The 12,943-nt window shown below is 48.1% G+C and overlaps 1 protein-coding gene across 4 annotated transcripts in view; it reads left to right on the forward strand.

Moving 5' to 3' along the window:
- The first annotated feature begins 296 nt into the window (after window positions 1–296).
- The window catches only part of USP4 (ubiquitin specific peptidase 4), a 68,168-nt gene continuing 55,521 nt past the window's right edge, over window positions 297–12,943 (forward strand). For all 4 annotated transcript variants that reach the window (XM_010369793.2, XM_010369802.2, XM_010369810.2 and 1 more), the window contains exons 1-2: window positions 297–471; window positions 3,909–4,036. In XM_010369793.2, the coding sequence (XP_010368095.1) occupies window positions 371–471; window positions 3,909–4,036 (229 nt within the window). In that variant the 5' untranslated portion in view covers window positions 297–370. The remainder of the gene's footprint in view (window positions 472–3,908; window positions 4,037–12,943) is intronic.

A 12,943-nucleotide genomic window follows, 5' to 3' on the forward strand; every position in this document is an offset into this window, starting at 1 on the left:
GCCCAATGGGTCGTGGGCTTGCTGTCTGACTCCCTGAGATCGGCGGGCTGAACAGAGCTTCCGAGTGTAGCGCCATCCTGAGCAGTGGAAGGGGCGCCCGACGGCCGCGTAGCGGGCGACAGGGCGGGAGGAAGTAGCAGCTGCTGCTCCCCGCTCACCCCTCTCGCATCTGCCTTTTCGCTCCACTGTTTGCGGGTGAGCAAGGTGGCGCGAGACGGGAGGGGATAAAAGACAGCGGCTGCAGGAGCCGAAGGCCGCGGCACGAGGTGGGGCAGGGGCGGGCACACGAGCGTGCGTGCGTGGGCGCGGTCTATAGCACGCCGCGCGCGGGGCGGATGTCCGGGCCGGCTGGGCCGGGGCCGCGGACGAGATGGCGGAAGATGGAGGCCGCCGTGAGCGACCGGATGCAGAGACTCAGAAGTCGGAGCTTGGAGCCTTAATGAGGACCACACTCCAACGCGGGGCGCAGTGGTGAGCACCCGGCTCGCTCTTCCTCTGTGCAGAACCACGGGCCGAGTGTCTGGTTCTTAGGCCAGCCCCCTTTTTCTCGGCTACAGTAGGGGGTGGGCGGGGATGGTATGTAGTGACCCTGGAAGAGTAGCCTGACACCTGCCCCTCGGGAGAACTCCAGGATCAGCTCATGGAAAGAGCAGGCGGGGCCTGAGGGTCGCCTCGGCTCATTCGGAGCCCCAGTGGGTGGGCCCGGCGGGGGCCAGGGGGATGGATGTGGAGAAGGGGAATGTTGGCGGGGACCCTGAGGGTGGGGAGAGCCCTTTACCATGAGGACTCGCCGTGTGACCTTGGGCGAAGGTGTCACAGACCTGGATTCCTCACTGTTAAAACCAGGATAGCAATATTTGGCTCTCCGCCCTCAGTGGGTTGAGGCGAAAATCAGAAGTACTTTGTAACTTGTAAACTGCCAACAGATGTCAAGGTCAGAAGCTGAACAAATGTCTGAGAGCCCCAGATTATTTTGGTAGCAAGTGTCAAAAATATTTGTGGCAGCAGTATCTCGGAGTGGGAGAGGGGGATAGCCTAGGTCCTGGAGCTAGATAGAAGATGAAGAGTCCAGAATTTAGAAGATCCAGGCTGAGTTATTAAGCATCTTAACAGATTGTTTGGTAGAGGGGACAATACCTTGTACTACTGGAGAGATTCCTGGGTGGTATTATTGTGTAGGAGTAGAAAAACTAAGGCTAGATTTTGCATTTAGTATGATTGAGTGTTACCCATCTTGTTTTTTTGTTTGTTTGTTTTTTTGAGACAGAGTTTCACTCTTGTTGCCCAAGCTGGAGTGCAGTGGGGCGATCTCGGCTCACGGCAACTTCCGCCTCCCGGGTTCAAGCGATTCTCCTGCCTCAGCCTCCCGAGTAGCTGGGATTACAGGCTCACGCCACCATGCCCAGATAATTTTTTGTAATTTTAGTAGAGACCGGGTTTCACCATGCTGGGCAGGCTGGTCTCGAACTCCTGACCTTGTGATCCAGCCGCCTCTGCCTCCCATTACAGGTGGGAGCCACCGTGCCCGGCCCGAGTGTTACCCATCTTTAAGAAACCATTGTGGGCCGGGCGCGGTGGCTCAAGCCTGTAATCCCAGCACTTTGGGAGGCCGAGACGGGCGGATCACGAGGTCAGGAGATCGAGACCATCCTGGCTAACATGGTGAAACCCCGTCTCTACTAAAAAATACAAAAAACTAGCCGGGCGAGGTGGCGGGCGCCTGTAGTCCCAGCTACTCGGGAGGCTGAGGCAGGAGAATGGCATATAAAACCCGGGAGGCGGAGCTTGCTATGAGCTGAGATCCGGCCACTGCACTCCAGCCCGGGCAACAGAGCGAGACTCCCAGCACTTTGGGAGGCTGAGGCAGGAGGATCACTTGAGGCCAGGAGTTCAAGATCAGCCTGGGCAACATAGCAAGACCTAGCCTCTACAAAATAAAAATAAAAAAATAAATTAGCCAGTCATGGTGGTATGTGCCTATAGTCATAACTACTCAGAGGCTGAGGCAGGAAGATCACTTGAGCCCAGGAGTTTGAAGCTACAGAGAGCTATGATTGTGCCACTGCACTCTAGCCTGGCTGACCCTCTCTCTAAGGAAATAAATAGATAAATAAAATACCACATTTGCTTACATTTAAGTAAAAAAGTGGTAAGTTGAATATGAAGCACAACTTAATGCTTTTTGACAAGATGAACATACCTAAGCGCTATTATATGTACATGTGTATGTGTATATTTATATATGTACATGCATGTTATATACTTTTGTTTTTTGAGACAGGTTTTTGTTTTTTTTTTTTTTTTTCTTTTTTTTGAGACGGAGTCTCGCTCTGTCGCCCAAACTGGAGTGCAGTGGCCGGATCACAGCTCACTGCAAGCTCCGCCTTTCGGGTACACGCCATTCTCCTGTCTCCGCCTCCCGAGTAGCTGGGACTATAGGCGCCCGCCACCTCGCCCGGCTAGTTTTTTGTATTTTTTTTTTTTTTTAGTAGAGACGGGGTTTCACCATGTTAGCCAGGATGGTCTCGATCTCCTGACCTTGTGATCCGCCCGTCTCGGCCTCCCAAAGTGCTGGGATTACAGGCTTGAGCCACCGCGCCCGGCCTGAGACAGGTTTTTATTCCTGTCACCCAGGCTAGAGTGCAATGGCATGATCTCAGCTCATTGCAACTTCTGTCTCCTGGGTTCAAGTGATTCTTGTGCCTCAGCCTCCCGAGCAGCTGGGACTACAGGCATGTGCCACCACACTCAGCTAATTTTTGTATTTTTAATAGATGGGGTTTGTTGCCCAGGCTGGTCTTGAACTCCTGAGCTCAAGTGACCATCCGCCTCAGCCTCCCAAAGTGCTGGAATTACAGGTGTGAGCCACTGTGCCTGGCCTTGTGTGTACATTTTTGGAACTCATTTGGTCCTTAAAAGAAAACTGAAGTGGATGGTGTTTCTAACCCATTTTCAGAAAGAGCATTAGTTTAGTGCCGTTCATGTCAAGTAAAACAGTGTAACCAAACTGTCTGCCTGGACTGGGACCTCTATAAAGATCATTATGAAATTAATGACTTGTGGTAGGGTGCGGTGGCTCATGCCTGTAATCCCAGCAATTTGGGAGGCTGAGGTGGGCAGATTACCTGAGGTCAGGAGTTTGAGACCATCCTGACCAACATGGAGAAACCCTGTCTCTACTAAAAATACAAAATTAGCCAGGCATGGTGGCACACACCTGTAATCCCAGCTACGGGAGGCTGAGGCAGGAGAATCACTTGGACCCGGGAAGTGGAGGTTGCGGAGAGCCGAGATCACACCACTGCACTCCAGCGTGGGTGACAAGAGAGAAACTCTGTCTCAAAAAAAAAGGCCGGGCACTGTAATCCCAGCACTTTGGGAGGCTGAAGTGGGTGGATCACCTGAGGTCAGCAGTTCAAGACCAGCCTGCCCAACATGGTGAAACCCCGTCTTTACTAAAAATACAAAAATTAGCTGGACGTGGTGGTGGGCGCCTGTAATCCCAGTTAGTTGGGAGGCTGAGGCAGGAGAATCATTGGAACCCAGGAGGCAGAGGTTGCAGTGAGCCAAGATCGTGCCACTGCACTCCAGCCTGGGCGACAGAACAAGACTTGGTCTCAAAAAAAAAAAAAAAAGACTCTATTTAAATAAATATTTTGAAGCCACTTGTTTTCTTTCTTTTATTCACTCTTTGAACAATCATTTCACTTAATGGATGCATACCCTGGGGCCAGACTTTCTGTGCCATGTGGGGCCTGGGCCCTGCTCCTGCTCTTGTGGCAGTGTTTTTTAGTGGGGGTTGCATATGCCTCAAGTGGAAGGACCGTAAAAAAGATTAAGGAAGCAGCTGCAGACATTTATAATCTCAGCTTTTCTGCTACAGTAAATTTTTGTCTCTCTCTCTCTAGGTATCTTATTGACAGCCGGTGGTTCAAGCAGTGGAAGAAGTATGTGGGCTTTGACAGCTGGGACATGTACAATGTGGGTGAACATAACCTATTTCCTGGCCCAATAGACAACTCTGGGCTATTTTCAGGTATAGTAAATGTTGCTTTTCCAGCTAAACATTCACCTGGGCAGTGGCCTGATACTATGTGCATCTATAACATGGACATTGTGAACTTTCCTAGTGTGAGGAGATAGAAACAAGTATCCTCAGTTTGCATCTATATCAGAAGTCTTTGCAAACCCTTAATGAGAAGTTAAGCTACTTTTATTCCCTTAAATTAACTGCGTCTCATAAGAGCATGCTTCTAACATTTTAACTATCTCTCTTTGCAAATTAGTTTGCTAGCTATTTCACATTTTAAGTTAGTATATGGAATTGAAAGAAATAGGATGTCATTTTGAAATTGTATCTAAAATTTAAGAACCAGAATTTTTTGTTACCTTTGCAGTGGAACAAATTGTAAACCTGTGAACTTTCAACAGGAATTCCTGTGATGGCTGTTTTTATCATATAACTAGTGTGAGGAGAGGTTGAAGGTCAGTAGACAGAGTAGACTGTAGTCAGCTCCCAATGAAAACTGTGGGAAAACTGACATGTAACACACTAGAGCTTTGCTTGCACTTGTACATGCACCGAGATGACAGAGTCAGCTTTTCCCAGGCTTTCTTCTGCCTGACTTCTGACCTCTTTATAGTCATGATAGAGGTGATCTATCATGGGTGTCAAAAATCAGGGCAGTGCCAGGCCTGGTGTCTCCGCCTGTAATCTCAGCACTTTGGGAGGCCAAGGCAGGTGGATCACCTGAGGTCAGGAGTTCAAGGCCAGCCTGGCCAACATGGTGAAACCCCATCTCTACCATGTTGCCTAGGCTGGCCTTGAGCTCCTGGGCGCAAGCTATCTTCCTGCCTCAGCCTTCTTAGTCACTGAGACTATAGTGTTCTATCACTCTCAGCTGTTTTTTAAGTTTTTTGGTAGAGACGGGGTCTTGCTATGTTGCCAGGCTGGTTGAACTCCTGGCCTCAAGCCATCCTGCCACCTTGGCTTCCCTGAGTGTTGGTGTGAGCCACCCTGCCTGGCCTAACTTGGATATTTTTAAAAATGAGCAATGCTTCAGTTCAGACCTTGTTTTAGGAGAGGTCATGATATAAACAATATCATTTACTTTGTTTCCTGAAATAGGTCAGATGGTGGCACTATGCCACGAAGTTACCCTAAGGAATCATTTCATTATGTTCACATTTTGTTCTTTTTCTCATTTTTATGAAATGGAGAATTCTTAAGGTTTTACATTCAGGTATACTTTGGCTTATTGTGCTTTGCTTTATTGTATGTTGTAGTTAGTGCATTTTTAGCAAATTATCTAGGTATTTGGCAGCCCTGCCTTGACACTCTGTCAGTGCCATTTTTACAACAGCCTGTGTGCTCACTTTATGTCTCTGTTATCACATTTTGGTAATTCTCAAAATACTTCAAAGTTTTTCATTATTATTTGTTATGGTGATCAGTGATCAGGGAGCTTTCTTTTTTTTTTTTTTTTTTTGAGATGGAGTTTTGCTCTTGTTGCCTAGGCAGGAGTGCAGTGGCACAATCTTGGCTCTTGGCAACCTCTCCCTCTTGGGTTCAAGCAATTCTCCTGCCTCAGCCTCCCGAGTAGCTGGGATTTCAGGCATGCGCCACCATGCCTGGCTAATTTTGTATTTTTAGTAGAGTTGGTCAAGCTGGTCTTGAACTCCCGACCTCAGGTGATCTGCCCACCTCAGCCTCCCGAAGTGCTGGGATTACAGGTGTGAGACACCATGCCCAGCCAACAGGGATCTTTCATGTTGCTATTGTAATTGTTTTGGGGCATGATGAAGGGAGCCCATGTCAGACAGCGAACTTATTGTGTGTATTGTCACTGCTTCACCAACCAGCCATTCCATCTCTCTCTCTCCTCAGGCTTTGCTATTGCCTGAGACACGATGATACTGAAATTAGGCGTCTTAGTAACCCTAACAACACCTTCTAAATGTTCAAGTGAAAAGGAGAATTGCATGTCTCTCACTTCAAATCAAAGCTAGAAATGATTTGAGTTTGGCTAAGGAAGCCGAAATAGGTTGTAAGCTAGGCCTCTTGTGCCATATAGCTAGCCAAGTTGTGAATGTAAATGTGAACTTCCTGGACTTAAGTGATCCTCCCACCTCAGCCTCCTGAGTAGCTAGGATTGCAGGTGCTTGCCAGCATGTGTGGCTCATTTTTGTATATTTTTGTATTTTGTTTTTTTTGGTAGAGATGGGTTTTTTTCATGTTGCCTGGGAGATGGAGGAACCCAGGAAATGGTAGTTTCAGTGAGCTGAGATTGCGCCACTGCGCTCCAGCTTGGGTGACAGAAGTGAGACTGCATCTCAAAAAAATAAAAAGTGCTACTCTAGTGAACACATGAATGATAAGAGACTGAAACAGCCTTATTGCTGATATGGAGAAAGTTGTTTATTCATTTATTTTTTTTTGAGACAAGGTGCCACCTTGTCTCAAGAAAAAAAAGGTAGCTACTGCTACCTCATGCAGTAGCACAATCATGGCTCACTACCACTTTGACTTTCCCAGGCTCAGGTGATCCTCCCACCTTAGCCTCCCAAGTAACTGGAACTACAGGTGCTACCACCACACCCGACTAATTATTGTATTTTTTGCGGAGATTTTTCGTAGGTTTTGTCACGTTGCTCAGGCTGGTCTTGAATTCCTGGACTCAAGCGATCCTCCCACCTTGACGTCCCAGAGTGCTGGGATCACAGGTGTGTCACTGTGCCCGGCTTAAACAACAGATTTTCTTTTCTTTTATTTTTATTTATTATTATTATTTTTGAGACAGAGCCTCACCATGGGGTTTCACCATGTTGGCCAGTCTGGTCTCACACTCCTGACCTCAAGTGATCCGCCTGCCTCGGCCTCTCAAAGTGCTGGGATTACAGGCATGAGCCACTGTGCCTGGCCTAAACCACAGATTTTAAATGTAGACAAGACACCATTCTTTTGGGAAGATGCCATCCATCTACCTCTTTGCTAGCTAGAGAGGAAAAGTCAGTGCCTGGGTTCAGAGGCCCCCCCACCTTTTTTTTTGTTTTTGTTTTTGTTTTTGAGACAGGGTCTTGCCCTGTCACCCAGGCTGTAGTGTGTGATCACAGCCCACTGCAGCCTTAATCTCCTGGGCTCAAGTGATCCTCCCACCTCAGCCTTCTGGGTAGCTAGGACTACAGGTGCTTGCCACCATGCCTGGCTGATTTTTGTATATATACATATTTTTTTTTTTTTTTGTAAGACAGAGTGTCACTCTGTCCAGGCTGTAGTGCAATGGCACGATCTTGGCTTACTGCAACCTCCACCTCCTGGGTTCAAGCTATTCTCCTGCCTCAGCCTCCCAAGTGGCTGGGATTACAGGCACCCGCCACCACGCCCAGCTAATTTTTTTTTTTTTTGTATTTTTAATAAAGATGGGGTTTCAGCACGTTGGCCAGTCTGGTCTTAAACTCCTGACCTCAGGTGATCCATCCACCTCGGCCTCCCAAAGTGCTGGAATTACAGGTGTGAGCCACCGCACTCAGCTTTGTTTTTTTTTTTTTTTTTGTAGAGATGGGATTTTGCCATGTTGCCCAGGCTGGTCTCCCAACTCCTGGGCTCAAGTGATCTGTCTGCCTTGACTTCTCAAAGTGCTGGGATTATAGGCATGAGCCACTCCATCCAGCCAGATTCAGAGCCTTGAAGGACAGGCTGACTCTCCTGTTAAGGGATACTGCACATGGTGACTTTAGGTTGAAGCCAACGCTCATTTATCATTCCAAAATCCCAAGGCCCTTAAGAATTAGGCTAAATCTGCTCTCCCTGTGCCCTACACATGCAACAACAAAGCCTGATGATAGCATATTTATTTATAGCATGGTATAATGAATATTTTTGTTTTTATTTTATTTTTCTGGGACAGAGTCTCACTGTGTCACCCAAGCTGGAATGCAGTGGTGCACTCTCGGTTCACTGCAACCTCTGCTTCCCGGGCTCAAGTTATTCTCATGGCTCAGCCTCCCAAGTAGCTGAGATTACAGACGTGCACCACCAGGTCTGGCTAATTTTTGTATTTTTAGTAGAGATGGGGTTTCACCATGTTGGCCAGGCTGGTCTCAAATTCCTGGCCTCAAGCGATCCACCTGCCTCAACCTCCCAAAGTGCTGGGACTACAGGCATGAGCCACCACAAGTTTACCGATTTTTGTTTTTCTTTTGTTTTTTTTTTTTTTTGAGTCAGAGTTTTGCTCTTTTGCCCAGGCTAGAGTGCAATGGTGCGATCTTGGCTCGCCACAACCTCCGCCTCCCGGGTTCAAGCAATTCTCCTGCCTCAGCCCCCAAGTAGCTGGGATTACAGACATGCGCCACCATGCCCAGCTAATTTTGTATTTTCAGTAGAGATGGAGTTTATCCATGTTGGTCAGGCTGGTCTCGAACTCTCGACCTCAGGTGATCTGCCCACCTCTGCGCCTCCCCAAGTGCTGGGATTACAGGCATGAACCACTACGCCCGGCCTCCCAATATTTTTTTTTTTTTGAGACCTAGTCTTGCTCTGTCGCCCAGGCTGGAGTGCAGTGGTGTGATCTTGGCTCACTGCAAGCTCCACCTCCTGGGTTCATGTGATTCTCCTGCCTCAGCCTCCCGAGTAGCTGGGATTACAGGCGCCCATTCCCTCTGCCCGGCTAATTTTTGTATTTTTAGTAGAGACTGGGTTTCACCATGTTGGCCAGGCTGGTCTCGAACTCCTGACCTCAAGTGATCCTCCCGCCTTAGCCTGCCAAAGTGCTGGGATTACAGGTGTGAGCCATCGTGCCTGATTTGATTTCAACTTTCAAGTCTTATTATTTAAGAAACACATTTTGTAAGACTTTATCTGCCATAGATAGTGATTCTCCTGAAGGATCTGAGCAAATTAAATTAAAAACCTTGTGGAAAGGATTTGCCATTCTAGATGCCATTAAGAATATTCGGGCCGGGCACGGTGGCTCACGCCTGTAATCCCAGCACTTTGGGAGGCTGAGGCGGGCAGATCAAGAGGTCAGGAGATCGAGACCATCCTGGCCAACACAGTGAAACCCCGTCTCTACTAAAAAATACAAAAAATAGGCCGGGCGCGGTGGCTCAAGCCTGTAATCCCAGCACTTTGGGAGGCCGAGACGGGCGGATCACGAGGTCAGGAGATCGAGACCATCCTGGCTAACACTGTGAAACCCCGTCTCTACTAAAAAATACAAAAAAAAAAAAAACTAGCCGGGCGAGGTGGCGGGCGCCTGTAGTCCCAGCTACTCGGGAGGCTGAGGCAGGAGAATGGCGGGAACCCGGGAGGCGGAGCTTGCAGTGAGCTGAGATCCGGCCACTGCACTCCAGCCCCGGCGACAGAGTGAGACTCCATCTCAAAAAGAAAAAATTAAATAAAAAAATACAAAAAATAAGCCAGGCCTAGTGGCGGGCGTCTGTAGTCCCAGCTACTCAGGAGGCTGAGGCAGGAGAATGGCATGAACCCGGGAGGCGGAGCTTGCAGTGAGCCGAGATCGCGCCACTGCACTCCAGCCTGGGCTACAGAGTGAGACTCCGCCTCAAAAAAAAAAAAAAAAAAAAGAATATTCATGATTCCACCTGGTGCAGTGGCTTACACCTGTAATCCCAGCACTTTGGCAGGCTGAAGTGAGTGGATCCTTTGAACCCACGAGTTGGAGACTAGGGTGGGCAACTTGGCAAAACCCCATCCCTATAAAAATTACAAAAATTAGCTAGGTGTGGTGGCATGCACCTGTAGGTCTAGCTACTTGGGAGACTAAGGCAGGGGGATTGCTTGAGTCTGGGAGGTTGAAGCTGCAGTGAGCTGTGATCATGCCATTGCACTCCAGCCTGGGTTATAGAGTAAGGCCTTCCACTCCCAACTGCCCACACACATGCACAAAAACATTCATGATTCATGGGAGGAAGTTGAAATCAACATTAATAGGAGTTTGGAAGAAGTTCATTCCAACACTTACAGATGACTTCAAGGGGCTCAAGACATCAGTCGGGGAAGTAACTGCAAAAGTGGAAATAGCAAGAGAACTAGAATTAGAAGTGAAGTGTGAAGATGTGACTGAATTGCTTTATTTTTTATTTTTATTTTTATTTTTATTTTTTTGAGATGGAATCTCACTCTGTCGCCCAGGCTGGAGTGCAGAGGGGCAATCTTGGCTCACTGCAACCTCCGCCTCCTGGGTTCAAGCAATTCTCTTGCCTCAGCCTCCCGAGTAGCTGGGACTATAGGTGTGCACCACCACACCCAGCTAATTTTTGTATTTGTAGTAGAGACGGGGTTTCACCATGCTGGCCAGGCTGGTCTCAAACTCCTGACCTCATGATCTGCCCACCTTGGCCTCTCAAAGTGCTGGGATTACAGGCATGAGCCACTGCGCCTGGCCTATTTTTAATTTTAACTTTAATTTTATTTTATTTCTTTTGAGACAGAGTCTTGCTCTGTCACCCAGGCTGAAGTACAGTGGGGTGATCTCAGCTCCCTGCAGTCTTCACCTCCTGGGTTCAAGCAATTCTCATGCCTCAGCCTCCCGAGTAGCTGGGACTGCAGGCACACGTCACCACGGCCAGCTAATTTTTGTGTTTTTACTAGAAACAGGGTTTTACCATGTTGGCCAGGCTGATCTTGAATTCCTGACCTCAAGTGATCCGCCTGCCTCGGCCTCCCAAAGTGCTGGAGTTATAGGCGTGAGCCAACTTGCCTGGCCTGAATTGCTTTACTCTTATGATAAAACTTGAATGGATGAGGAGTTGATTCTTATGGGTGAGCAAAGAAAATGGTTTCTTGAGATGGAATCTACATCTGGTGAAGATGTTATGAGCATTGTTGAAATGACAACAAAGAGCCGGGCACGGTGGCTCAAGCCTGTAATCCCAGCACTTTGGGAGGCTGAGACGGGCGAATCACGAGGTCAGGAGATCGAGACCATCCTGGCTAACACGGTGAAGCCCCGTCTCTACTAAAAAATACAAAAAAACTAGCCAGGCGAGGTGGCGGGCGCCTGTAGTCCCAGATACTCAGGAGGCTGAGGCAGGAGAATGGCATGAACCCGGGATGCGGAGCTTCCAGTGAGCTGAGATCCGGCCACTGTACTCCAGCCTGGGTGACAGAGCAAGACTCTGTCTCAAAAAAAAAAAAAAAGAAATGACAACAAAGGAACCCTGCCCTAAAAAAGGCTTGTAAGCTAGTCAGAGGGATGATGGGAAACCCTAACCACCTCATGTATGATTTATTTATTTATTTTTGAGATGGAGTCTCGCTCTGTCACCAGGCTGGAGTGCAGTGGCACAATCTTGGCTCACTGCAACCTCTGCCTCCTGGGTTCAAGCAATTCTCCTGCCTCAGCCTCCCAAGTAGCTGGGACTACAGGTGTGTGCTACCACGCCCAGCTAGTTGTTGTATTTTTAGTAGAGACGGAGTTTCACCATGTTGGCCAGGATGGTCTTGATCCCTTAACTTTATGATCTGCCCGCCTCGACCTCCCAAAGTACTGGGATTACAGGCGTGAGTCACCGTGCCCAGTCAATTTTTTTTTTTTTTAACATTGTTTTGCCCTGAGTTACAGATAAGTTGCACCATAGTGGGTACATTTTACTTTTACAGTTTCATGGCCTCGCCGGTCATCGGGAGAACAGTGGCTTCCACTGTTCTCTGAGTGGGTATTGATGGGCATAGACTTGGCAGGGAAGCTCCCATCACTCTTGGCAGGTGATCAGTCTTCCCTTTCTTTGAGCAAGTGTGTTTCAGACCATGGGTGTTCAGTTCTGACTCTTGAGTACTGTTGCCTGTCTGGTGGGTGTAAGATGAATGTTTAGCATGTTGCATATGTTCTCTCTCCACTCCACAGGGGATTATGCAGCTGGGCTTTGATTTAGAGTGTTTAAAGCTAAAAATGCTAATTGACTGTTGGTTAAATGAATTTAACTTCAGTGCCTTGTTTATTTAGTTTCTTAAGAAATCTTTCAGAGGAAGACAATTTCTGATTTTAGTGTGTTATCATTAAGAATATTTTGGCTGGGTGCGGTTGCTCACACCTGTAATCCCAGTACTTTGGGAGGCCAAGGTGGGTGGATCATGAGGTCAGGAGTTTGAGATCAGCCTGGCCAAGATGGTGAAACCCTTTCTCTAATAAAAATACAAAAATTAGCCAGGCGCAGTAGCAGGCGCCTGTAATCCCAGTTACTTGGGAGGCTGAGGCAGGAGAATTGCTTGAACTCGGGAGGTGGAGGTTTCAGTGAGCCAACATCGCTGGACTCTAGCCTGGGCAACAGAGCAAGACTCCATCTCAAAAAAAAAAAAAAAGAATATTTTGACATCCGGGTGTGGTGGCTCACTCCTGTAATCCCAGCACTTTGGGAGGCTGAGGTGGGTGGATCACCTGAGGTTGGGAGTTTGAGACCAGCCTGGCCAACCTGGTGAAACCCCATCTCTATTAAAAATACAAAAATTAGGCCAGGCGCAGTGGCTTATGCCTGTAATCCCAGCACTTTGGGAGGCCAAGATGGATGGATCATGAGGTCAGGAGATTGAGACCATCCTGGCTAACACGGTGAAACCCTGTCTCTACTAAAAATATGAAAAATTAGCCGGGCATGGTGGCATGTGCCTGTAGTCCCAGCTACTCTTGAGGCTCAGGCAGGAGAACTGCTTGAACCCAGGAGGCAGAGGTTGCAGTGAGCTGAGGTCATGCCACTGTACCCCAACCTGTGTGACAGAACAAGACTCTGTCTCAAAACAAAGAAAAAAGAAAAATTAGGCAGGCATTGTGGCGGGCGCCTTTAGTCCCAGCTACTCGGGAGAATGGTTTGAACCTGGGAGGTGGAGGTTGCAGTGAGCCGAGATTATGCCACTGCACTCCAGCATGGGCAATAGAGCGAGACTCCACCTCAAAAAAAAAAATATATATATATATAGATAGATAGATAG

The sequence above is a fragment of the Rhinopithecus roxellana genome, chromosome 1 (assembly GCF_007565055.1).
Source record: "Rhinopithecus roxellana isolate Shanxi Qingling chromosome 1, ASM756505v1, whole genome shotgun sequence".
NCBI lineage: Eukaryota > Metazoa > Chordata > Mammalia > Primates > Cercopithecidae > Rhinopithecus > Rhinopithecus roxellana.